The 24,454-nt window shown below is 55.2% G+C and overlaps 9 protein-coding genes across 9 annotated transcripts; 4 read left to right on the forward strand and 5 right to left on the reverse strand.

Moving 5' to 3' along the window:
• Positions 1-3,381: 3,381 nt before the first annotated feature.
• Positions 3,382-4,681, forward strand: BIO2 (biotin synthase; the record flags this gene model as incomplete). The annotated part of the gene is made up of 2 exons (XM_053185730.1): positions 3,382-3,702; positions 3,755-4,681. The coding sequence occupies 2 exons, from the start codon at positions 3,382-3,384 to the stop codon at positions 4,679-4,681; spliced, it is 1,248 nt and encodes a 415-aa protein (XP_053030306.1).
• Positions 4,682-5,619: 938 nt separating this feature from the next.
• COL26b_013105 (uncharacterized protein) lies at positions 5,620-7,610 on the forward strand (the record flags this gene model as incomplete). Its single annotated transcript, XM_053185731.1, has 6 exons — positions 5,620-5,891; positions 6,108-6,163; positions 6,213-6,931; positions 6,988-7,070; positions 7,141-7,201; positions 7,248-7,610. 6 exons carry the CDS (start codon positions 5,620-5,622, stop codon positions 7,608-7,610), a joined length of 1,554 nt encoding a protein of 517 aa, XP_053030307.1.
• A 460-nt stretch (positions 7,611-8,070) lies between these two features.
• Positions 8,071-8,854, reverse strand: COL26b_013106 (uncharacterized protein; the record flags this gene model as incomplete). The annotated part of the gene is made up of 2 exons (XM_053185732.1): positions 8,071-8,076; positions 8,126-8,854. The coding sequence occupies 2 exons, from the start codon at positions 8,852-8,854 to the stop codon at positions 8,071-8,073; spliced, it is 735 nt and encodes a 244-aa protein (XP_053030308.1).
• A 1,154-nt stretch (positions 8,855-10,008) lies between these two features.
• On the reverse strand, positions 10,009-11,779 carry COL26b_013107 (uncharacterized protein; the record flags this gene model as incomplete). The annotated part of the gene is made up of 2 exons (XM_053185733.1): positions 10,009-11,163; positions 11,213-11,779. The coding sequence occupies 2 exons, from the start codon at positions 11,777-11,779 to the stop codon at positions 10,009-10,011; spliced, it is 1,722 nt and encodes a 573-aa protein (XP_053030309.1).
• A 1,257-nt stretch (positions 11,780-13,036) lies between these two features.
• Positions 13,037-14,986, reverse strand: COL26b_013108 (uncharacterized protein; the record flags this gene model as incomplete). The annotated part of the gene is made up of 6 exons (XM_053185734.1): positions 13,037-13,141; positions 13,195-13,406; positions 13,461-13,878; positions 13,935-14,203; positions 14,254-14,363; positions 14,430-14,986. The coding sequence occupies 6 exons, from the start codon at positions 14,984-14,986 to the stop codon at positions 13,037-13,039; spliced, it is 1,671 nt and encodes a 556-aa protein (XP_053030310.1).
• A 1,075-nt stretch (positions 14,987-16,061) lies between these two features.
• Positions 16,062-17,129, reverse strand: COL26b_013109 (uncharacterized protein; the record flags this gene model as incomplete). The annotated part of the gene is made up of 1 exon (XM_053185735.1): positions 16,062-17,129. The coding sequence occupies one exon, from the start codon at positions 17,127-17,129 to the stop codon at positions 16,062-16,064; it is 1,068 nt and encodes a 355-aa protein (XP_053030311.1).
• A 943-nt stretch (positions 17,130-18,072) lies between these two features.
• On the forward strand, positions 18,073-20,014 carry COL26b_013110 (uncharacterized protein; the record flags this gene model as incomplete). The annotated part of the gene is made up of 5 exons (XM_053185736.1): positions 18,073-18,349; positions 18,403-18,481; positions 18,535-18,881; positions 18,937-19,126; positions 19,174-20,014. The coding sequence occupies 5 exons, from the start codon at positions 18,073-18,075 to the stop codon at positions 20,012-20,014; spliced, it is 1,734 nt and encodes a 577-aa protein (XP_053030312.1).
• Positions 20,015-20,146: 132 nt separating this feature from the next.
• COL26b_013111 (uncharacterized protein) lies at positions 20,147-21,963 on the reverse strand (the record flags this gene model as incomplete). Its single annotated transcript, XM_053185737.1, has 2 exons — positions 20,147-21,318; positions 21,369-21,963. The coding sequence occupies 2 exons, from the start codon at positions 21,961-21,963 to the stop codon at positions 20,147-20,149; spliced, it is 1,767 nt and encodes a 588-aa protein (XP_053030313.1).
• A 1,103-nt stretch (positions 21,964-23,066) lies between these two features.
• Positions 23,067-24,296, forward strand: COL26b_013112 (uncharacterized protein; the record flags this gene model as incomplete). The annotated part of the gene is made up of 1 exon (XM_053185738.1): positions 23,067-24,296. One exon carries the CDS (start codon positions 23,067-23,069, stop codon positions 24,294-24,296), a length of 1,230 nt encoding a protein of 409 aa, XP_053030314.1.
• Positions 24,297-24,454: the final 158 nt, after the last annotated feature.

Consider the following 24,454-nt stretch of genomic DNA (forward strand, 5'->3'; position numbering starts at 1 on the left):
GGCGTGTACTACAGAGTATATAGCTAGAGCCTGCGGCCCTCCACGCCACATACCCTTCGGGAGGTCTGCCGCAAGGGCGGCCGCGCCCTTGCCGCCATGGCGTTAAATATTAAACAAACAAACAAACAAACAAACAAACAATTCCCGCCCCTGATCGAGAAGTACGTGCTCTCCAGGTAAAGCTGAGGCGCATGCTCCACGACCACATCAAGAGTGGTGTTCCCATGGTGTTGGGGGACCTTCAAGAAAGCCTATCCGACCGTGAAGTTGAGTTAAGTCGGCTGGGAGAACCGAGGACCACGCCGCAAGATATGCGAGCTTACCTTATCAACATAGCTGAAAGGTTCAAAAAGCTTGCCCGCGACGGCATTCGGGGTCACCACGATGATCCGTTCTTCGGTGGCCTTGATGGAACACACAAAAAGCTTCGTTCTCAGCTGCGAGATCTCAACCGAGTCCTTCGGCATATTCTACTCACACTTGGCTCTGCTCAACTTGTCATGGGACGCCCGAATGCCGGCCCACTGCAATACGCGACACCTGCATACCTTGAGGAACTTCTCCAAACTCACACCGATGAAGTCACTTGCCCTCAAATTGTCGCGTGGGCTGACCTGAATTCTCAACTGGAGACACGATCAGCTGCTAGTCAGGGAACACATTTTTTCCCTTTTTGTCAATATGGACATCGTCATGCAGCTGTTTCAGAAGCAGTCTGCGCCTTGGAAGCGCATTGTGGAAATTCACATTTGGAAGGTCATGAACACTGTTAAGGCATTCGTAGACGAGGCTTTGGAGGAGATTGTCGGATCGCACGGCTCCAGTAGCACAACGAATAATTCCTATCCACTTGCGTCGACCCCTTCTTCGCCAAGAAAGAAGACCTGCTGTCAGACAAACTTGGAGATATTATGCGGCCATACAAGGAGGGTTATGCTTTGCCTCTTGACACTGATTTCCAGGAGACTTTGGGAAGGACGATTGCTAAACGCCCCAGCTCGCAAGCCGGAAACTTGACGATCTCGCGCCAACAAACCAATGTTTCAACAGTTTCTTCAGCGGCTGACTGGCATGGGGCATGTGTCCTTTTTTGACGCTATGCAAACCTTTTACGATGTAAGCCTGGCACACTTGGTATCCAAATACCGTGGCCAAGTCTAACTTTGTCTGATTTAGTCTGCCTTGCTAACATTCACTGACAACGTCATTAACCTCGCAATCGAGAGCTGCTTGATGCAAGACCAATTTTCACACCGAGGCTTGTCAATGATATAATTGATGGAGAAGTGTCACATATAGCGATGTAATCTGATGATATCCGGAGCTATCGCTCTGAGCTCGAGGAACTTATCAAGCAGCTGAAGCGGGGGCTCGAAGTGTGTCGTCGCTTCCGATCCAGATCAACTGTTGCAAAGTTGAGGTCTACAAAGAAGAGCATTCATGAAACTCGAACGGCAACCACGCCGACTTCGGCACTAGACGATTTTGGAGCCATAGCACCCTTCACTCAGCCACAAACAGTTCAACTACTCTCGAGACGAATCCCGGAGATGCCAAAGCCCAAGGCAGACGTTTCAGAAGTATCATCAGGTACTGGGCTGTTTGGAGCATCAACACCTGTACCCAGCCTCTCGACTTCAGCAACCGCGCCGCTGGCCCTTTCAGCTGCCCAAGAGACGAACAAGTTCGCTTTTCGAAACCCGGTCACAGGTAGTGTCTACTCTTCGGGTACTCCTCCGGAATCTAGGCAAGAAATTGTGCCACGCAATATTAAAAAGGCAAGGGGCGATCCATCAGCCGCTTCAAATTCACCTGCAGTCCTTAATGGGAAGGTTTGGGGAGACTCAATCAAATAGTCCTTCAAGCCACGCTCACCAGCTCCCAAGACGGGCTCCGGCATTCAAATCACAACGAACAATCCAAGTGCGTCCCCGTAGCCCGTGGCAGAGTAATTATTCAAACCAATTCGTAGCTATCAAAGACGAATCGAAAACTTGTCATGAGGACTAGCTCAGACGCTGCACCATGTTGATCCCTATGTCGAAGGCCGAATTACGGATATACCGCCATGCTCAACACAATGAAGATTTCTTTTATCATTACATAGGTGTCTGCAAAGAATATTTGGGGTTTTCACAGGAGGAGATCAGGTTGGCGGATTATTTCGCCAACTTCAAGAATGAATAAATGCGGGTGTCGGAAGGACGAACATATGGTGGGAGCGATTTGTGGAGTGCTCATTGATCCACATCAGTTGCATTCTAGATTCCAATAATAAGTAGATGTTTCATCAATTAGATTATGGAACCCAGAAGCTTTCGGTCTCTTTCAAGAATAGAATATGCAAGTGCTGAGCCAACTCTGGCCAAGAGTCTTCAACGCCAATTTGAATCCTCAATTGTTTGACATGCCCCGCGTGTTGCTGAAGCTATCCTGCAACGGGACAGGGATAGAGCTCCTCAGTCTCCATCCGAATGAGTGGGCATGACGTACGCATCGCTGCTCGCTGTTAAGCTGTCTGTTCACTGCTCACCTGAACATTGGGGAGCGATCCTCATTTTGACTCAACCAAGATGGACTCGGTGATCCGAATGAAGACCTCGCTTCCGCTAACACGGGGAGCAGCAGTCGGGAATTTCTTCGCGGGATCCGCGGTCACTTTTGTTGGGGTTTGGGGGGCGGGCAGAAAGTCAACAGTAACAGCTCAGCGAGTCACAGCTCCACCCGGTGGCATCAACGTGCCGACCGCGAGAGAGCTTGTGCGAGCGGAATTACCCTATTGTATCGTTTCTTTTCTGGATGACCTGCAGCTGCGCTGCCCCTTGCCCCTCACCTCCATCCCTCAACCTCTCCACCCGTTTCCACCAATCCCCGGAGCCACATCCGCTTGGCCGAAGCTACCATGCCGGTGTACCTCCTAGCAGTGCTTCCTGAATTGACTCAGACATGCGACCGTAGCTAACCGCCGGCTTAGCTTTCCAGCGCCAGCCAGCCAGCACCGGCCTGGCTTGCTGGGCCTGATCGGTTACTCGGTCACTTCCTTGGTGTTGGCAAGGGGGGATGAGATGCTGATCGACCGATTCCCGAGACGTGCGAACCCTGAAGCTACAAAACCCCTCACCCCTCATTCTCAATGCCGAGTCGAAGCTCTTTGACAGCTGGTTCTTGATTTTGACCTTTCTTCAAGCTTTTGCGGTACAGAATTGACGGGAGAGAACCGGACCGTGACAGCCGGGCTAAGGAGTACATCTTCCCATTGGAAAGTTAATTGCCGACCAACACCGAGGCTTCTGTGTTTCTATCCCTGACGCGTCAGTCACGCCAGTACATCAAGGTGTCGATTCCAGAAACTCGATAGTCATCAAAACGAGGACCAACACAATGGCCGTGGCCAGGAACGTCGTCACACGGGGCCTGCGACGGGCTGCCCTCGAAAGAAATGTTTTCTCCTCACAGATGAACAGGCGGTCGATGCCGCTCGTGTCCCGGGCATGCATGTCATCCGTTGCCGAAGCCATCGCCGTTGCCCCCGCTCCGCCGCCACCGGTCGAGGACCCAAGCTTCCGCGCCGCCCAACGGGCCACAGAGGCCAAAGAGATCATGCGCCGCGCAGTCAATGCAACGGGAGTTAGACACGACTGGACGAGGGAAGAGATCTCCGCCATCTACTATCAGCCATTGATGGATCTGGCCTTCCAAGCTGTATGTCACTTCGTCCCGAATTCGAACCCCTGCTAACAGTTCTTCTGCCCAGGGATCCGTCCATCGTCGATTCCACAACCCCGCTGAGGTCCAGCTCTGTACCCTCATGAACATCAAGACCGGAGGCTGCACCGAGGACTGTTCCTACTGCGCCCAGTCCACCCGTTACTCCGATGGCACCGGCCTGAAGGCGAAAAAGGTTGAGAGCGTCGAGTCAGTGCTGGCAGCGGCACGCACCGCCAGGGACAATGGCAGCACACGCTTCTGCATGGGCGCCGCTTGGCGTGACATGCGCGGCCGCAAGAACAGTCTCAAGAACATCAAGGCCATGGTCAGCGGTGTTCGGGAGATGGGAATGGAAGTCTGCGTCACGCTCGGCATGATTGACTCCGAGCAGGCCAAGGAGCTCAAGGAGGCTGGATTGACAGCGTACAACCACAACGTCGACACCAGTCGCGAATTTTATCCCTCCATCATCTCCACAAGAAGTTACGATGAGCGTCTCAAGACACTGAGTCACGTTCGTGATGCTGGTATCAACGTCTGCTCTGGCGGTATCCTTGGATTGGGAGAGTCGTCGGATGACCGTATCGGACTGTTGCACACCGTCTCGACCCTGCCGTCGCACCCAGAGAGCTTCCCAGTCAACGCGCTTGTCCCGATTAAAGGTACTCCGTTGGGCGACAGGACACCGATCCAGTTCACGAGCATGCTGAGGACCATCGCGACTGCGCGTATCATTATGCCATCCACCATCATCCGCATTGCCGCTGGAAGGAAAACGATGTCGGAGGAGAAGCAGGCGCTGTGCTTTATGGCCGGTGCCAACGCCATCTTCACGGGAGAGAAGATGTTGACGACAGACTGCAACAACTGGGACGAGGATGGCGCTATGTTTGGCCGCTGGGGCCTGGAGCCAATGAAGAGCTTTGAAAAGTCTGAGAAGCCCGTGGCTGAGGTTAAGTTGGTTAACCTGTGATAAATGACTGGTAGAGCAGAAGTATAAATGAGACAGACTGAGCGATTGGGTACTGATAGAAACCGACCCACCTGTGGGCTCAGCTGTGACTCTCGCACTGCATCTCATAAAGGCTGAATCTTTGATCCTTTTCACATGCAAGCCGTTATCTGCGTGTAGAGAGCCACGTGATCACGTCACTTCTAGCAACAGTTGTCGAAGGATCGAGAGTGCTGTCTAGGTTTCGTCTGATATGATGCCACGCACGAGCCGACACGTTGACACCGAGCTTTGCATACACCCAAACATGTTGCGACACGCAGTTTCTTCCAGGAGCTAGCCAGAACACTCTGAAATGATGGTTGAGGCGGAATCCGGGCTCGTCAAGGATCCCGAACGTAAAAGTTTCGCGTAGCAACAGCCGCTTTCCGAAGCTATGGCTACTCCGACGATTTGCATCGGGGTTGGCAGAAGCCCAATGCAAAGGAACTGCTGTTTACCCCAGCTTCAATGAGAAGTAGAGAGAAATACTCAGACTCCCTCCATTGAGCTCTTGAGCGCATGCGTTTGAATGCGCTCTGGAATGCTAAAGTCCAGGCCATGTGCTGCCATCAATCCGGGGAGAGCAGCACTCCGAACCATTTGTCCTAGCTTACAGAAGAAGTCTTCCAAGAAGCCGTTACGAAGTATGGGACGAGGCCCGTGAGTCTCTTACCTCAGAAAATAGAAGTGAGGGAACGGTTCAGCGACAGTCTGTTGAGAGCTAACGCCGTTGATGAGACGATTCGGAGCTCACGAGGCGATCCTTCCCCTTCGGCACATGGAGGTGGCATCATAAAGCATGGATGAGCTCCTGCTAGCTTGCTGCCGAGCTTTGGCTCGCCTTCAATTATCCACCAACCAAAGTGAGAGCGATTTGCAAGCGTAATAGTCCACAGTTGACGACATCACACGACATCATGGGCTCTCTTGCAGACTATTCGGTGCCACAAGAGGCTAAGGCAGCCTTCATCAGTGGGATTTTGGAGAACCCTCTCATGAAAGACATCCCGAGTGATCTAAAGTCTCTCGGGCATCATGTCAAGTTCGAGGGCACCAGCAGGCCTAGCATTCCCGTTAATTGGAAATTCGCGGAAAGCATTGCCGCATTGAAGGCATACGAGGCGACACTGGTTAATCGATTGATTATGAAGAAGTACAACAGTCAACCAGCAGAAGTCACTATTAACACGTAAGTAAGGCCAAATAGTGTGAATTCCTACTGGAAAGTTTACTGACTTGGAATGGATAGCGATCATGCAGCATTATTCTTCTTTTCGCCCCTGATTGCCTCTTTGATCGGAGACGACGGCAAAAAGACCCCGATGGCAGTCGCAGGTTTCTTGCCCGAGGTGATGAAGATGTTTCCCAATACAGATCTCCATAGATGCTCTGCGAGCCTTCATAGACAACTTGCGACCAACATCTACAAGACCAAGGACGGAAAATGCTACCAGATGCACTGTAAGTCAGCGATCTCAATGAGATGGAGATGGCTCTAACGTGAAGGCAGCTGGCATTAATCCCGACCCAATCCTCAAGACCGTCGGCATGCCGGCCGACGGCGAGACGATCGACACGTACGACGCTGTGGTCGAGCGCTTTGCGAAGGTCGTTGCGCAGTACAATTGGAAGGAACTCGACGAGCTCCTTAACGAGAAGAATAAACATGAGGGGTGCATTGCATGGTCATCTCAGGAGTACTTTGCCAGCGAGCAAGGCAAAGCGGTCGCACATGTTGGACTCTACGAGATCGCTAACGCTAATGATGCGTCCCATACGGGAACTTGGTGGCCTGAGAATGACCACCTTCCCTCGTCACCACAGAGGCCTCTCGCAGGCCTCAAGGTCGTCGACTTGTCTCGCATCATCGCAGGTCCCGCAGTCTCCCGCGGCCTCGCTGAGCTCGGGGCTAGTGTGATGCGCGTTACGTCCCCCTACGTTACCGACATGTCCGTCCTTCACCAGGATCTCAACTGGGGCAAGTGGAACTGCCACTTGGATCTTAATAATGAGGCGGACAAGGAGAAGCTGAGGGCCCTTATTCGGGACGCCGACGTTGTTGTTGACGGCTACCGCCCCGGTGTGATGCAAAAGCACGGTTTCGGTCGGGAGGACATCTTCGACATGGTTAAGGGCCGCACTCGGGGAATTATCCATCTCCGCGAGAACTGCTATGGGTGGCATGGTCCTTGGAAGAGTCGTGGTGGGTGGCAGCAAGTTAGCGACGCGGTGAGTCAAGACGAACGTGTTTCGGTGAGAGGACTGCGCTGACGTTTGATTCTCAGTGCTGCGGCGTTTCTTCTGCTTATGGTCGGGCTATGGGTCATGATGAGGCTGTGGTGCCAGCTTTCCCCGTGGCTGACTACGGGTAAGTGGAATTGACTTATCTAAAGGAATGCTTCGAGCTGACAATTGGATAGTGCCAGCATTTGTGGCAGTGTGGGTGTTCTGGACGCCTTGATGAGACGGGCGGAGAGGGGCGGTAGCTATGGCGTTGATGTGAGTCTGCCCGGAATCTCTTCCCTTCATTTGCTGACCGACAAAGGTGGCGTTGAACTATTACACCCAGTGGCTCATCCGATCTTGCGGTGAGTATCCGGAGCCTGTATGGAAGGAGCTCTGGAAGCGCCATGGTTCACCGGTATACAGGCATTATCATGCTATGCCGTATACGGTGCCAGCCGTGGGGAAGCTTCTTTACCAGCATGATATGGACACCCTCTTCCAAGAACATTTCTTAGAGCCGCGGAGGTCGAATGCCGTTGACGGTACTTTCATGGTGGTAAAGCCTGTTGCTCAGTACGCCGACAAAGCTGTCGATTTGAGATTCAATGTCGGCACGAGAGGCAACGGTGTTGACCAGCCGATTTGGCCTGCGGATCTTTCCGTTGAAGTTGTCAAGAACTAGCAAAGGGCTTGTCTTCTACGAGTCCACAGGGTGATGCACATTGTTTGCACGTTAGAGTAATCAACTCAAGAATAACAAAAGTGATGTTTTAACAAAGTTGCTATCATCTAGATCTTGATATTCAGAGATTACAAAAGAATACGCTTGTTTCACTGTTTCAAATCCCTTGCGTATGGATGTCCTGGGCGTACTTGTCGATCGGAATCCCTCTGACTTGGAAATCCATGCGCACTATCTCCCTTCGTGACAATCGGATTTGCCATGAGATTATATTACTAGGAAGCTATCTCTTTGCGTCGAAGTTCCTCAACGGCTATAGCCAGCTCAGCAGGTGTGATCCCAGCGGGATCACGAAACTGCTTATACGACTCCCCGTCCTTTGGTCCCAACACCCCGGCGTCCTTCACGAACCCTCTATGAGAATCGAACAAGAACAGTGTTGCATGTAGTTGGTCTGGCGCTACCTCTGTGGTATGAAACGCAGCTGCAGGAATAGAGTACGTATCGTTCCGTACATGCTTCTCAGTGGAGGTCTCGACGGCCTTGAATAGCTTCCCTGTGTTCTGCACAATGGAATAGGCTTGATGGGTCTTGTACGTCGCATTCTGCCCCTTTCCATCATTCCACGCAAGGGCGTACCCCGCGTTTGTCGCCTCGTCGACATCATCAACGGCATCAACTTGATAGGCGTGATCTCGCCCCTCACCCGCGAGGATCCAGCTCTGTGCAAAGGGCTGATGAGAGTGTAGTGTGAAATCTGGGTTCGCGCGCTTGCCATCTGGCATCCAGACGTGCAGACGGAAGAGCTCGTCGATGCTCCCGTCTTTGAGCAGGCTGCAGAGGGGAACGGCCAGCAGGCCTTGAGCGCTGCGGTTTGCGGTGAAGAGGTTTCGGGAGAGATTCTTGCTGGTGAGAGCTGCGCGGATAGTGGTCCATATCCGGTCTAGATCTTCCGGTGTTGCTGGTTGATTCTGGCGGCATTTTTCTCGCACAGAGGCGATTGCGACAGATAGAGAGGCAATGTGGAGGGAAGTCTCGTCGAGTTCTGATATAGTTTCTGCGATTAACGAGTTCCATTCTTCGATGGAAAGACCCTCTGAATGCGCCTTGTTCACTATGTTGTTCTGTTCTGATGACGCGAGCGCGACGTTGAAGTCAACCCTATTCAATTCCTCCTCCGTTGACTTCGTAGCATTTGCGATCCCCTGTAGGGACCTCAAAACTGAGGATACTGTAATCGACATTCTGGGCTGTTTGTTGGCTATAGTGGGCTTGAAGTGTGCTACGCGTATAATGAGATATGTATGCACTGGTGAGTGATCATCTGGACACTGTCCATGCGACTACAAGAAGCTGAAGTTCTTAAGTAAAAGATCTTGTAGATTGATAAGGCTTTAAGTAAGGCGTTCCAATGGGCTGCATTCTGACGACGTTAGGCAAACAAGGGGGACCAACCAAAGTCGCACATCTGTGCTACACAGCCTCATTTGGGGGGTATTCAGGCTGCAGGCAACAGCCCACTCCGCCCACAGCCATGTGGGAGTCATGCGGCACTTTTTGAAAAGTAGATAATGCATGGGTTCAAAGGCATAATTAGCTATGATACGGGAATTCCTATTGCAATTGCTTCGTTGCAACGACATACCGTTGGCTTTCTGCCTCATGGCAATGTTCTTACAATGCACCAAAAAAAGTCGAAATAAGAACCATCCATGAGAGAGGTATTATTTCGTCCAAGACCTGGCGCTGCTAGGCTACCTTAACCAGGCCCAGGTACCTCGAGGACACTGCTGGCAGTCAATGTCAGCGGGCTTAGGAGCTAAGTAATCCAATCATTCTCCATCGCCCCGGCTCCCGCTCCGACCCCGGGCTCACGCTCATCGCCCTGGTCGCTTTTTCAGTCTGGCTGTGATTCCAAAGTTTTCCGTATTCACTCATCCTTCCTCCAACTAGACACTTCGCGAGACCAAATCGTAGACGAGAAGGTACGTTTCAATCTCTAGATAGTATAAAATGAGAAGCTTCCAATGCTCTAAGGGCGGATTAGGATAGGCCAAATTCCAGGAGACCGTCACCCGCCGCTGCCAGACAAAATGTCGCACCAGTTATTGAGGGTTCCGGAAGAAAGTCGAAGTAATCAATGCAATTCTGCCGCTTGATTCGATACCTTCACCTGACTGGGGTCAAGCAGTCAAGTGGTCGACTCTTGACTGTGTTCTTGGAATGAAGACTTCGAGTTTTGATGTTGAGCTGATGCATCACTACTTCAATGTGATCGCCGATATACTCACTAGCCGTGTATATGCATAACGTCTAACACTTACGTCTGGCACACCATTAAATATTGATCAATGTTGATGAAGACATGAAATTACATCATTATTGAGCTACGAAACTCTTATTTTCCAACCCCATTGGTACCCTTCGCGGCCTTGTGTGTCCCTGTTACAGGAGCGCCATTGTTCGCTGTCACACTCTTACCCTGCGAGACGTTGATACCGTTCGCGTACCTATTCTTCTCATCCTTGGCAAAACCGTTGTGAGTGCCGTTAAACCTCATGTTGGCAATGCCCTCATAACCCTTGATACCAGTACTCTTCTCCAGCCTCTCGGCAATCTCGGGGTCAACCTCCCTGAAGATGGCAATCTGCCTCTTCAATGGTTCCTGATCCTTGCATAACTCCATCTTTCCAGTGACGTTGTTGATGAAACGCTCACGGGCAGACTCGTCCCATACCTTCTGCCACAACGCGCGAGGAGCAACGAAGTCCTCGGGTCGGATCTCGGATAAGAAGGTGATGGCTTCGCCGGTGAAGTGACCATGCGCCTTATCCAAGTCGACGGTGCGGCTCTTGAACTGGATGGGTGCAACGGAGCTGAGATAGTTGGGCCTGGCGCCTTGATTGAAGAAAGCCATGGCGCCATCGCGCTGGAAGTTGCCCGCGTTGAAACCGTTTCGAGGGGCGTTAACGGGGAGTTGTTGGTAGTTTACGCCGATGCGGTGGCGATGAGTGTCTGGGTAGGAGAAGAGTCGCGACTGCAACACGGGATCGGCTGAGGGCTCAATACCAGGAGGCATGTGCGCGGGGTTGAAGGCAACCTGCTCAACCTCGGCGAAGTAGTTGACGGGGTTCTCGTTGAGGGTAAACTCGCCGATCTTCTTGAGTGGGTACTTGCCCTGCGGCCAGACGTGCGTCAAGTCGAAGACGTTGATCTTGTCGTTCTCCCACGCCTCCTCGGCCTGCTTGGGTGTCATGGTCTGAACCTCGACGGACCACTTGGGGTAGTCACCCTTCTCGATCGCCTCGAAGAGATCCTTTCCGGAGTAGTCGGCTGACATGGTGAGGGAGTCCTCCTGGGTGATGAACTTGGTGCCCTGCTGGGACTTCATGTGGATCTGAGCGTACACCCAGTCGCCGTCCTTGTTGACGAGCTTGAGAGTGTGTCCTGCGTAGCCGTGCATGAAGCGGTAGCCGTCGGGAATGCCGCGGTCACCCATGAGGATCATGACCTGATGGATGGACTCGGGGTTTTGCGAAAGGTAATCCCAGAACTGAAGACCGTTAGTGGCTGAGTCTACTGATTACGAGAGGGATAATTACCATAAATGAGTCGTCGTTGTGGTTGAGGTTGGTCTGCGGATTCCTCTTCTGCGTATGAATAAAGTGAGGAAACTTCGCGGGATCCCTCAGAAAGAAGACAGGCGTGTTGTTCGCAACCATATCCCAGTTACCGTCCTCCGTCCTAAATTTCACAGAAAAGCCTCTCGGATCGCGCTGAAGATCAGGCGAGCCAGACTCTCCTCCGACCGTCGAGAACCGCACCGTGATGGGGCACTTCTTGCCCTTAGTCGAGAAGATGTCGGCCTGGCTGAGCTCGGGAATCGGGTTCGTGCACTCGAAAAAGCCGTGTGCACCGCTGCCCTTGGCGTGAACGACACGCTCCGGGATTCTCTCTCGATCGAAATGTGACAGCAGGTCGATCAAGTGAAAGTCTTGCAAGAGCAACGGGCCATTTTCGCCACATCGCTGCGTCTCGTAGGGGTGAGGCATAGGCACACCGTTGCTGGTGGTGTAGATGGCATCCTTGGACTGCATCCGCCTGTCCTTCTCGTAGGTACTGAACTGGTTGGCCACGTGGGCCTGGAATGAGGTGTTGGTGGAACCCATGTTGAACGTCTTTTGCGCTGCGTCGATGGGGTGTTTGATGATTCGTTGGACTGTATCCATTGGGGTGTACCACTATGCGATAAGTGATCTTATATCAGGAGACGCGGCTGGAAACATGCCGCCTCTGGCCGGGCTTTTGGCCCTCGTCTTATGTTATGTGTGGCGACCATGGCGACGGGACGATCAAAGTCAATGCCATGACGCAGATGAACATGGTTCACACATTCCGACGGCTGCAACGAATCAGGGACGGGATATTACTACGATGAAGTCCCGCGATGAGACAGCGGTGCTTTCACGGTGGTTGTGGCGTGGAAGCTATTCCAAAGGAGCCTTAGGGCGCGCCTTAGGGCAGCCGGGATTCTCAAGTCAATGACGCTTGGAGCGGAAGCTTGACCACTCGATGGACTTGCGTTCTGTTCCAGAAGAGCACTTGATCGGCGTTCATTGGCTGAGTAACAGTGGCCATTGGCTCTCAATCACAAATCGTGGTCAGAAAATGGATGTGAAGATGCGTTCACTGCGGGGCAGACAGCTTGAAGACGTGGGCTAGGTGCCGGGGGCGTTTCCACTAAGCTGGAAACGATGGAGAGGTGTCCGGGGCAACGGCAGAATCTCCATCTTTCAATATGGAATTGCTGAAATTCCATGCTCAGGAGACACAGAAACTACAGATTCGGGGCGAAACCACCGATCTGCATGAACACGCTCGATGATGTCTGCGAATGGGTGGCCACGGCCCGCTGATGTCATGGACTCGAAGCCCGAGCCAAGACCGGTGACAGCCCCCACCCCCGCCGCAACCCACTCCGGGATGACATCGGCATGGGTATCGGTGTTTGATAATCTTTTGAAGGTCTAGAACGGCCTTCCGGAGCTTTTGATCAGTAGCCACGTGGAATTAGTCTTACGGCGAAGAGTGTGCAACGAAATAAACAGTGAAATAGCATGAATCAAAACTTTTCCCATCTAAAGATACACCTGAGCCATGCATACCAGTGTCAGTTGCTCTAATTACACATGTCCCAATCGGCAAGCTTCTATCTTTCTTCGAAGCATTCTAGGCGTTCGGATAGTAAGTGACGGTTAATTGTGAAGTCGCTGTCGATAAATGAATGCAGCAGCATTTGAAATGAGGGATGTCTGTCCCCGTCGACCAAATCGAGACTCGGGCCGGCCTGTCGGCACCGGCAGTTGGTCGAGGACGTCACCCGCCGCGCATAGATGGTATGCCCTCCACGCGCGTGCATTCTGCTTTTACTCCTGCGAACTACCTTCTTCAGTCTCCTCGTCAACTCTAACGCTATTTGATGGTGGGTAATGCGCCAGGAGCAAGACACCGACGGCGACAACGGCGAGGGCCTAGACTGTGGTCAGCGATTGGATGTAGAAGTCCTGGAGATGGAACAACTCACCGCATTGCAAAAGAACGTCAAGTTAGGCTTGCCAATGGCCGCTAAAGACGCAAAGATGAGACCGAACAAACCCTGCGTCGTCAAGGTAGCCGCACTCTCTACGAGGGTGACTGCACTCAGGGCGTCCTGACGCTGGTGGGGTGGGCACATCTCGGTGATGACACCCTTGGCGGCAGGGGCGGACCCGGAGGCGAACGGCAGCAGGAACGCGGCTGTTGGGATGTCAATATCGTGCCTTGCAAATGATATGAGGTGAGTGGGCTTACCAAGATAAACATGCCATCCCTCAGTTGCCCAAGCTGCAAGGGACGTCACGATGCCATCGACGACCAAAGACCAACGGAGGAAGAATAGATCGAATGTGCTGTCTTCATCTTCTTCTTCGGGGGGTGCTTTCGTCGGCTCCGAGGCGTTCATCAGCCCGGGCGCCGGGTCCATGTCTTCGGGATGGGTGGGGATCAAGTTCCGCTCCTCTTCAGTAAGGGTCTTTTGGAGAGCTCCCGCGTGGGTGGACTTGGCGAACCATCTCCTGCCGCCGTCGATGATTTCGGGAAAGATGAACATCAGGAAGACGCCGCGGATCCACGCGTTGCCGGACATGAGGATGCCGTTCTCCGTGGTGCCAAAGTTGAAGCGGGAGGTTGCGTACATCTGGATCAAGATGGGAGCGTAGCCTGTGGCGAACTAGAACGAGCTGTTAGTATAACCGTCGCACTCAGATTAGTGGGTGTTGAACATACCACACCAAAGAAGATACCCAGGGCAAGGAAGACCAGGCCGTAGTTCCTGATGATCTTGCCGTTTTCGAGGCGGTACTTCTGCGGCATGAGGACTTTAATCGGGGCCAAGAAGCCGGATGCGCCCGAGGTCGTCTTTCCATTTGCCTCATCGTCGTTATCGGGCGGTGAAGGCCAGAAGATGCCGCCGTATGTTGTTGCAACTGCAAAGCAGCCAACTGCAGACACGAACGGGCTCACGATGCCAAAGACATCCCCGATGACTCCTCCCACTGCGATGAATTAGCCACAGCCCGCAATGCTCTCGAGATACACAACTTACGCAAGTAGCCAATGGCTGTGCCAATCATGACCGCACCCTGCAGCCTGCCAAAGACGCCTGTATGCTTTCTTCTCTCAACCACCTCCGCAACAGCGGTGTTCAGCACAAGCCTAGCATCCCGCATTAGCGCACCCTATTCAGTCACTGAGGTGGAGAAGCTTCCGGTCAACACTTACATGTATCCCCGCGGCCCGCCGAGGATGCCGATCAGCTGGGTGTACTGCATCAAATCAATGCCGCGCTGCCCGCCGGTCGAGACGGCGACGATCTGGCACGCCACGCGGATGCCGAGCAGGCCGGTCTGGCTGACGAGGGCCCAGCGGGTGCCCCAGCGCTTGATGAGGTCGCCGCAGATGAAGAGGTTGAGGATGCCGCAGATGGAGGTCGTCATGCCGAGGATGGAGACCTGGCGCGCCGTGTTGGCGTCGATCTCGCGGCGCATGCACTGCTCCGAAGCGGGGCCGTCGAAGGGCGGGTGCGTGTTGTAGAACTGCTCGCAGGCCATCACGCGGAAGACGTAGATGATGCTGGACTGGCGTGTCAGTTTCAATGTTCTCTGGCAAGTAATGAAGGCTGTGGATGTCACGTACGGGACTTGTGTGATGCCGAGGGTGAGCGAGACTAGGAACCCGGCGAAGAGGATGCGGTTCGCGGGAGACCACAGGCCGCGGCCGACCCGCTTCACGGCCCCGGCGCCGGACTTGAGGAGAGGCGTCCGTTCATCTGCGGCCATTGGGACGGAGGACGTTTACGGAAGGTGATGGTGCAATTGCGCGATCTACGGCGCCGCCAATGGAGAGCGCGTGGAGGGAGGCTCAAGTAGAGTTTTTAATTGACAGAACCGGGAAGGTCGTCAAGGCAGAGAGGGGGGAGGGGAGGGGAAGGGGAAAGGGAACAGGGACAAACGGTGAGGAAAACACGGTTAAAGGGTGAAAAAATGGTATTGTTTCCCTTCGGCTGTGGTTCTGTTTCCCCGGATAACGAGTCGCAGAGACCGTTGCGAAAAGACGTGCGGAATCCCCGCTGTTGCGTCAGAAAAGAAATGGACCTTCCACCTTTGGGTGCTTGTTGGCCTGGGACTGGAAGAGTTCCTGGTGAAGAGACTGGGAATTGCATGTGGAGCGCCACCGATGACTGACCGACAAAAGACTGTTCGTCTATTCTTTGGGGGACTCTTCGGCTCTTCTGGGCGGTTCTGTTGGTGGCGTTGTGTGGGACGAACCAAACACAGCAGACATCAAATGGAGAACAGACATGACTGACCATGCAAGCAGCAGATTGTCTGCAGCCGAGCGCGGCGTTCGTCTTGCCGACCCGGTGTGGGATGCTGTGGGGTGTTTGACTTTTCAGAGACGGTCATAGGCGGGAGATAAAGTCGCCGGAGACATAAACGGCGCTCGACCGGAGCTTGGCCGGGAACTGCTGCTTATCGTCGGTCTGGAGCTGCCGAGGCGCACGGCACGATGATGCCCCGCCGCGGGAGAGCCCGATCCCGGAAGCTTTACTGTTTACAAGATACATAAGGTAGGTTGGCTGAGACATGTGTTGTTCATCTCGCTGTTGCTGTTGTTGTTGATGTTAATGATTACTTACATGAAGCTCTATGTGAGCTGCTGTTGTTCATGGTGTTGCTTATCACATGAATGACTATGACCTGCATTAGATGGAGTCGGAATTGCCCGAGGGAAACGTTTGTAACTGTTGGATATCATATCTCGATAGCTTCGATCGCGGGAACATGCCTGCTCCGACGCTATCTAACTCCGTTAAAGATAAGAAGCAGGGCGCAATCTCACTCACTCACTCGCTCATGACAGCGGATGTCCCAACACCAACTTGCCAAACTTTCCCAGCACCGCCACCTTCTTCACCTCCTCCAGCGCCTTCTCGGCCTCGCCCTTGAACACATCCACCACCGGCAACTCAAACTTGCTGCCGTAGTTATCGACAGTCCAGTGCACCGACTTCCACATCTTCGCCGCCGCCTCTGGCCTCGCAGGGATCTCGACCGTCGGCCCGCCCCCGAACGCCAGCTTCACCGGCGAATGCGCCGAGGCCAGCGGCATCTTGAGGCGCTTGTTCTTCCCGCCGACCACGGAGAGCACGCTCGCATCCGCGCCGACGCACCGCAGCATCTGCTCCGCCGAGCTGTCCTCGCCGACCGACCCGGCGCAGTCGGCGGCGTACGCAATCGGCCCCGCCTCCGCCACCGCGGCCTCGATCGCCGAGACCACATCCGGGGAAGCGTAGTCGAAGCAGCGCGTCGCTCCGAGCTTCTCCAGCAGCGCGTGCCGTTTGGGCGATGCGGTGACGAAGATGGGGGATGCGCCGCTTGCGCGGGCGAGCTGCAGCATGCACAACCCCACGCTCGTCGACGCGCCCCAGATGAGCAGCGGCCCGCGCGTGAACCCCGCGGCGGGCTGTTCTCCCGGAAGAGGGTAGTTGAAGATGCTGTACAGCCCATCGGCGGCAGTCGCCACGACGGTGGTGAGAGCCGCTGCGTGGTCGAGGGGGAGGTTGGCCGGCACCTTGAAGAGGAGCTCTTCGGGGCAGGCGAGGTACTCCTGGTGGGCGCCGTACTTCCACGGCTTGCCGACGCCGGTGGGCACATGTCCAGCCACGACGTCGCCGGCTTTGAAGAGCGAGCCCGGGTTTGCGCCGACGACGTGGCCGCTGAAGTCGTAGCCCATCACCGTGGAGCGGACGCCGAGGTGCGGCGCGTGCTTGACGTCGGCCGGGTTGACGCCTGAGAAGGATACCTTGACGACGACCTCGCCCGGGACGAGCTCGGGCACGGGCACATCGTGGATGATTTTGTAATTGCAGTCTTGGTCGACGAACAGGGCGGGCGCTGTTGATTTTGAGGGTAGAGACATGGTGATTGATGGGCTGCAGTCCAAGGTGAAGATGATTGCGAGAAAGTCAACCACAAAGACGCGCTGATGAAATGCTTCGAGATGCGATGCCTCAATAATGTGTTACAGCATCAAACACTCCATATTTACATCTAGCGTCCACATCACCCGTTGCCGAGCCCCTTTCCCGGACTATGGACATTGTCGGGGAGGCGGTGGGACATCGGAGACACAGAGCCAAGCCGGCCGTTGTGTCACAGAACGCAGGTATAAATCCGTAAAACCGTCGGCGACAGGACATTTGGCAAACGTGCGACTTCCTCGCGAACTTCGTAAGAGTAGTAATCGGCGAGCGGCACTCTCAAAGTGTCCGTCCGAGCACTTAGCACCACGCGCCACGCCGTTGGAGCCTCGGGACTCGGGACCCTCTTTACCATTACGGGACCTAGAGACCGACAAGGGATGGATGGAACTCCAGTCTCCAGTCTCCAGTGTCTCTGTCGCACGAGCAACTTCCGATGCGGGGGAAACTCTAAGCTTTTTTGGCGTGGTATCCCGCGGGCTGCCCTGCCCCGCGTCTTGGTGTGATGGCAGGGCCCATGTGTTCAGGAGCCTCAGATGACTCCGTCCCCGGTGGTGATGGTGGGCTTCATGCGATGATCTCGTTTTATCCTGAGGCGGGAATTTCTAGATTAATTGACTTCTCGACAAACTATGTAATGGCAACGGATTTACGGCTTTGCCGTGATGTGTTGCCGGTGAGGGGGCCGTGTCCACATTGTTTCCGTCAAGATCAAGTTGGTGGTGTAGCACATCTACATCCACGACGGGGAGGAGGTGGATCAGATGTCAAGATGGCTCGGCCCGTATAAGAAAGGAAGATGCCCCTTGGACTTATCGCAAACCTTAATCACAGCTAGGCCAGATAACGACTTTAATTATCTTCTTCCAAAATATCCCGACGATGGCGCCGTACTATGTCAACTCTATCGAGGTCCTGCAGCGCCCCGCGACCGCGCCGCCGTGGGAGCACCCCAAAGAGCCAACCCTTGTGGAGCTTCCCGCCGGCCACAAGAAGACCCCGGACCGTCGCCCACTGGATTGCGACATCATCCTTGAACGCGACCAGTTGTTGACACTGCGGGGTGGCGTGCGCATCCGGGCAGACATCTTTCGGCCGAAGACGGAGGGCAAGGTCCCGGCCGTGTTGATGTGGTCTCCGTATGGAAAGACTGGAACGGGTGGGTTTCTTTAGTGATTTGTAACTCACAAGACGGCTGATTTTTGGGCGTAGGGGCTCTCAACTTGGACAAGGTCCCTCTCACAGCTGGAGTTCCTCTGAGCAAGCTTTCGGGTTATGAGTCGTTTGAAGGGTTTGTTCCCTCTCTAACCACATCCTTGCTTCTGAGCTGACACCTTGAGGCAGACTTGACCCTGCCGAATGGGTCCCTAAAGGCTATGCCGTCGTCAACGCCGACGCCCGCGGCGTCGGCGATTCTGAAGGCGACATCAGAATCTGGGGCACCGGCGAGGGCCAAGACGGACACGACGCCATCGAAGAGATCGCCAAGCTTCCCTGGTGCACCGGGAAAGTCGCCCTGGCGGGGAACTCGTGGCTTGCGTTGTGCCAATGGTTCATCGCTGCCGAGCGGCCGCCTCATTTGGCTTGCATCGCGCCGTTCGAGGGCTGCAGCGACCATCTCCGGGAGACGCTGAGCAGAGGAGGCATTCCTGACAAGGGGTTTTCGGGGATGATCAATCACGTCCTTAATGGTAGGCAGCGACTTTTCTCGCGGTAGTTCAAGGGATGCTTACACAGGATTTACAGGCCGGAACATGATGGAAGACAACATTGCGATGCTGGACAAGTTCCCCAACTGTAGGGAGTACTGGGACGACAAGAGGGCTCGCATGGACAAGATTGAAGTCCCAGCATACATTCTTGCCAGCTACTCGACCATGCTTCACACCGTTGGTAGTTTCCGAGGATTCGAAGAGATCCCCCATCAGAAGAAATGGTGAGTATTCAGAAGTGCTGCAAAACGCCGATGCTAAAAATGACTAGGATCGCCGTTCATGCTACCCAGGAATGGTACGACCTCTACAGCAAATCTCGAGTCGACGACTTGCAACGCTTCTTTGACCGCTACCTCAAGGGCATCGAGAACGGTTGGGAAAAGACGCCGCCGGTGCGGCTCGCGGTCCTGGGCTTCAACAAGCCGCCCATCCTCGACCTCTCCTTCGACCATCTCCCGTGGCTGGCCCCCTACACCCCCACCACGAACGTGCAGAAGCTCTACTTGACGCAGAACAAGTCTCTCCAGCTGGCAAACGAGGCTATCTCCAGTACTCTCGAGTACAAAGACACCGAAAGGCTCGAGCTGGCATACACCTTCCAGCAACCAACCAAGCTGGCCGGCCCGACGAAGCTGGTGATCCACACCTCCTGCCCCTCACAGACGGACTTCGACATCTACGTGCAACTGAGAAAGAGGGACAGCAGTGGCATCGACTTGGTCCACGTCAACATGCCCCTGGAGGACCTCGGTGTCGCCGACGCAAAGGAGGTTCCCAACATCAACCCCCTGAAGTATCTCGGGCCGACGGGACAGCTGCGGGCGTCGAGGAGAAAGGTCGCGCCTGAGTTTGCGCAGAGTTACTGGCAGACCTTGGCGCAAGACACGGACGAGCCGGTGAAGGCGGGGGAGATAGTCAAGTTGGAAATCTGGGTCTGGCCCACGGCGATACAGTTTGATGCCGGAGAGCAGCTCGTGGTGAAGATTTCTGGCAACGGTATGAGTCTTCCCGAGTTTGAGCCGCTGGCGGTGCAGCCTCAGAACGTCGCACAGCAGCTGGTGCATGTTGGCGGGAAGTATGAGAGTTATCTAGAGGTTGTCTGGATCTAGAGTCATCTGGCTTGGGGTTTCAACGAGGTTGAACAGGGCATGGAGGAGAAATATTGGGAACAGAGCACAGAATGTCACCAAAACGGCGGTATGAACGAGGAGGTTTGTTGAATCATTCGAGGTCTTTAACTATTATGCGAGTGCCTCAATAAACTTGGCAAAGTCCAATGTCCCCAGACCCGTCGCCGGATCCCACCCCTCAGTCGCCAACCATCCGCTCTCAACCTGGTCGCCAATCGGACAGCTGCCACTCGATCCGCTCGTCACATCGACAAACGCAGAGCGGAGCTTGTCCGAGTAAAGAAGAGGATTCAGGAACCCCAACGGCGCCTTACCCTCCCTCATCCGCTTATCATTCGCAAGCGCAACCATCGCCGCCACGACCGGGGTGCTCGCGCTGGTCCCCTTCTGCGTCCACCCAGGCTGCATCAAGAACCGCGAGCCCACCGCAGACAGATCGGGACTCCCGCGCCCACCGGCTGTGTACCACCCAGCGTGCGATCCGTTGATGCGGTCAATGTACGCCTTGGCGGCGGACTCCTGCCAGGCGGGCCGCTCGAAGTACTCGCTGAACCCGCCGGAGCTGTACCACGCCGGCTCGGCGGGCAGATAGTTGCCCGTGGCGCCGACGCCGGTGACGTAAGGGCAGTCGACGGGGAACGTCGGGATGAACTTTGTGGTGTTCTTCCCGTCGTTGGACACGCAGTTGCCAGACCGCACACCGGCGGCGCCGCCGTCTCCAGTGGCGACCAGGACGGACACGCCGCGGGCGGCGACTTGCATGAACAGGTCGCAAACCTTGCGCGCGTACGGCAGCGGGATGGCCTGCTCATCATCCGTGTACGAGATGGAAATCACATGGGGGATCGTCTCCCGCGCGAGCAGCGCCTCGAGGAACTCAACCCACGGTTCGTCCCCGCTCTCCTGAGGCGTCTTTTCCTTCCCGTCGTCGCCGATCTCGGGGCCGCGGCCGCCGGTGGAGAAGTACGTCACGTTCATGGGCTGGATGAAGGGCATGCTGTACTGGATGTCGAGGAGGGCCTCGACGCCGCCGCCTTCGGTGGTGGTGTTGCCGCCGTTGATGGACTCGACGGTGAGGTTGTACGCGGGCGAGAAGCCGGTGGCGTTTCGGCGGGGGCTGTACGACGCGAGGAAGGCTTGCAGGGTGGGCACGTTGGGGTACTCGTCGAGGAAGCCCGCGATGCCGAAGTCCGTGGGGGACGGGCCGTTGGGAGGGGCGTAGTTGATGTTGTAGAGGTCTACGATGCATTGCGGCGTGGTGTAGTCCCAGTAGCTTTGAGGCACTGAGGAGTGGTTAGTCTTGAGCAACTGTGACTTGGATGGGAGGACCTACAACTGCTGGCTCGCTTGGTCTTCTTCAGCTCCTGCACGGAATCCTGTCTCCTAGGCGGCTTGCTGATGAACTGGGTAACCGGGAAGACGAAGTCGACATGTTCCGCCACACGGGCCGGGACGGTGTACTCCTTGGCACGGAGAACAGGCTTCTCGCCCTTGAACTGGTACTTGGAAAGCTTGCAGTCCAGCAGACGATTCGCCTTGCCGACGGTGGTGTTCAGACGCACCCACGCGCCGTCCAGCTTGAAGTCGTGGATCTCATACGTCTCGAGCCACGACGCGACAACCGGGTAGGCATCCAGACCGGGCTCGCGGAGGGTGTCTATGAGATCCCGAGAGACGTGCTGGCCATACTCGGTATGCGACGGATCGCTGGTGACATCGAGACGCTTCTTGAGCTCAGACAACCCGGGCTGCTTCAGGGCGATAGACAGCCGCACGGTCAAGAAGTCTTCTGCTGGGGCTACATGCCTCCATCCCCATGGAAGTTGAGAGACGGATTCATGAATGGCTCCGTCACGCTGTGTCGGATGACTGGAAGCAACACTACTTAGCAGCAGAGCGCTGACACTCGTAGCCCACGATAGTCTCATTCTGCCGGTGTCTCGCAGCAGACCAACGAACGAACAGAAGATGAGAAGATGCTCGGCAGGGAGGGACCATCGTTCCCCGGCTTGAGAGACAACCGCTGTCTAATACCATGGCCAAGAGCGAGGACAAGCTTTCTCGGCAGGGTCAGCCGCTAACTGCGACCCGCTGCTCGCCTTCGCAAAAGAAAACCACGTCCAATTTTTTTGACATCATGATGAATGGCTCATGGGCCCGGGGCGCCCCTGTACCAGTCGCCTTATTCTCCGCCAAAAAGTTCGTATCCAAGAGATCGGACGACTGCCGAACCTGGCTTAAAAAGAGGGGGCTTCCAGGGGTTGGCCGTGTTTTGCTTCTGGCCCCCGAGTTTTCCAGATGAACTGGTTCATTGCCTCGGTTCGCTGAGGAAGCAAGCAGTACGAAGAGGCAAGATCTATGTTGCTTCTCGAACTCCCCCAAAGCCCTTCGGGAGGAACAGATGATCAACAATATCGTCAATTATTGATTTTATTCAAAATACCCATTGTAACCTCTCACTGATTCGTATCTTTGTTGGTACTAAATAATGTTTACAGACCTGTTCCTTGGTCTTCATCAGAGCCGGCAAATCGGCGCGCATTGAGCCAATTTCGCTTTCAGCGGCCGCTAGAAGCACCGTTGATTCCACCACTGGCCTCACTGCAACCCCATCTAAGCACTCTATGTGAAGGTTGACACAATCTTAATACGAAGAAGGTTCTTTTGCGTCCCGCGGGATGCAGGTTAGCATGGACTGTCGAGGTTTGGGCGGAGGTTACGAGAAGATCGCCGCTCCGCGATCCTGCAACGGGAAGTTCGTTACGGCCCTGGTCGTGGTCACGATGTGATCCATCCCTCGGTGCTTCCCGGTTCTCTCAAAATAGCTTTTGTCATGCCCCAATTTTCATATCCGCCTCCGCGACCTCGTAAGGCGTGGACGGGAATAGCGGCAGCCTCTCCCAAAGACTCGTTAAGAAGGGCATCGTTCTCTTCCTCTCTCACCAGAGGGCTTCTTCTTCACGCTTCCGCCCTCCATCTGTCACTCGTTCAGTAAACCTCAATCGACAGGATGCGCACCCAGTCCCTCGCCATGGCGGCCCTGGCCAACACCGCCCTCGCCGCGATCCCGACCGTCAACATCCCGCTGCACTACTACTACGGCGGCGGCCACAAGATCGCGACCAACCTCGTCAACCCCAACTCCAACAAGTCCGTCGAGGTCGTTTTCGACCAGGGCTCGGAGAACTTCTGGGTCTTCGGCCCCGACGCCATCAACAACTGGGGGTGCACCGCCTTCTTCTGCCAGGGCAAATGCAACGTCACCGTAGACCCCTTCTACGACTACCCCAACAGCCCGACGGCGCAGAAGCCCGAGCCCTTCCCCTCGCAGTTCGCCTATGGCGGCTACACCAAGATCGTGCAGGGCAAGGTGAGCGTCAACGACACGTTCCACTTCGCTGGCGACGCGGGCCTTACTTCAGACGTTGCCGCCAGGGTCGCGATCGCGGAGTACATGCAGCAGCGCCTCCCGGCCAACCAGGACGGCACCTGCGGCTCGGCCGGGGCATACGATCTCGGCATCTTCGGCGTGGCGCCGTTCTACCGCACCGCCGAGTGGAACACTACCGGGCCGCACGTCCGCCAGGACCTCCTCGAGAGGGGCGAGATCAGCGCGCCCGTCCAGAGCATCTGGTTCGACGAGGCCCCCGAGAACTGGGACGGCACCTTCACCGGCAACGCAGTCTTCGGCGCGATTGACCACTCAAAGTACACGGGCGAGCTCGTCAAGGTGCCCCCCGTGAAGAACGACGGCCTCGGTGCCACCGTTGGCTACTTCGTCGCTCCCCCCACCGTCAAGGTGAAGAACGTCACCCTCGACAACAGCCAGCTGAGCACCCGGTCTTGCATGATCGACTCCGGCACCCAGATCAACGACCTGCCCATCAGCTCGTCCGCGATGGATGCCTTCTCCGCTGCGGCCGGTCTCGCCCGGGACCCCATCGGCCACACTGCCTGGAACGGCAGCTGTGACTCCATCCCCAAGGATCTGACCATCGACCTTGAGTTTGAGGGCGTCGGAGGCAAGAAGGTTACGATCAAGACTCCCCTGCGCAACTATGTCCGCAACAACGCCGATGCGGCGCCTGGGTTCTGCGCGCTCAACATCGATACTGGCGGCTGCATGCTCGGTGCTCCTTTCGCGACGGCTGCCTTCTTTGCTGCCAACGATGCTGAGAATGAGATTGCTCTGGCACAGGGCGGTGTGTCTAAGAGGGGAAGCAAGCCTGATGAGGCTTCGTTCACTCTCACCATTGCTTGAAAGGGCTGGTGATGCAGTCTGATAATGAATAATAAGTAATACCAACACAAACGTGGCAATCTTCCGTGAAACGTGTCTTAATTGCATCATCATAAGATCTCATTCTCCTCTGACTGGGCATGAAGGTTCATTAACTCGAGATATTGTTCTGGGGTCCT

This window comes from Colletotrichum chrysophilum (assembly GCF_026319265.1).
Source record: "Colletotrichum chrysophilum strain AFK26 chromosome Unknown scaffold_206, whole genome shotgun sequence".
Classification (NCBI taxonomy): Eukaryota; Fungi; Ascomycota; class Sordariomycetes; order Glomerellales; family Glomerellaceae; genus Colletotrichum; species Colletotrichum chrysophilum.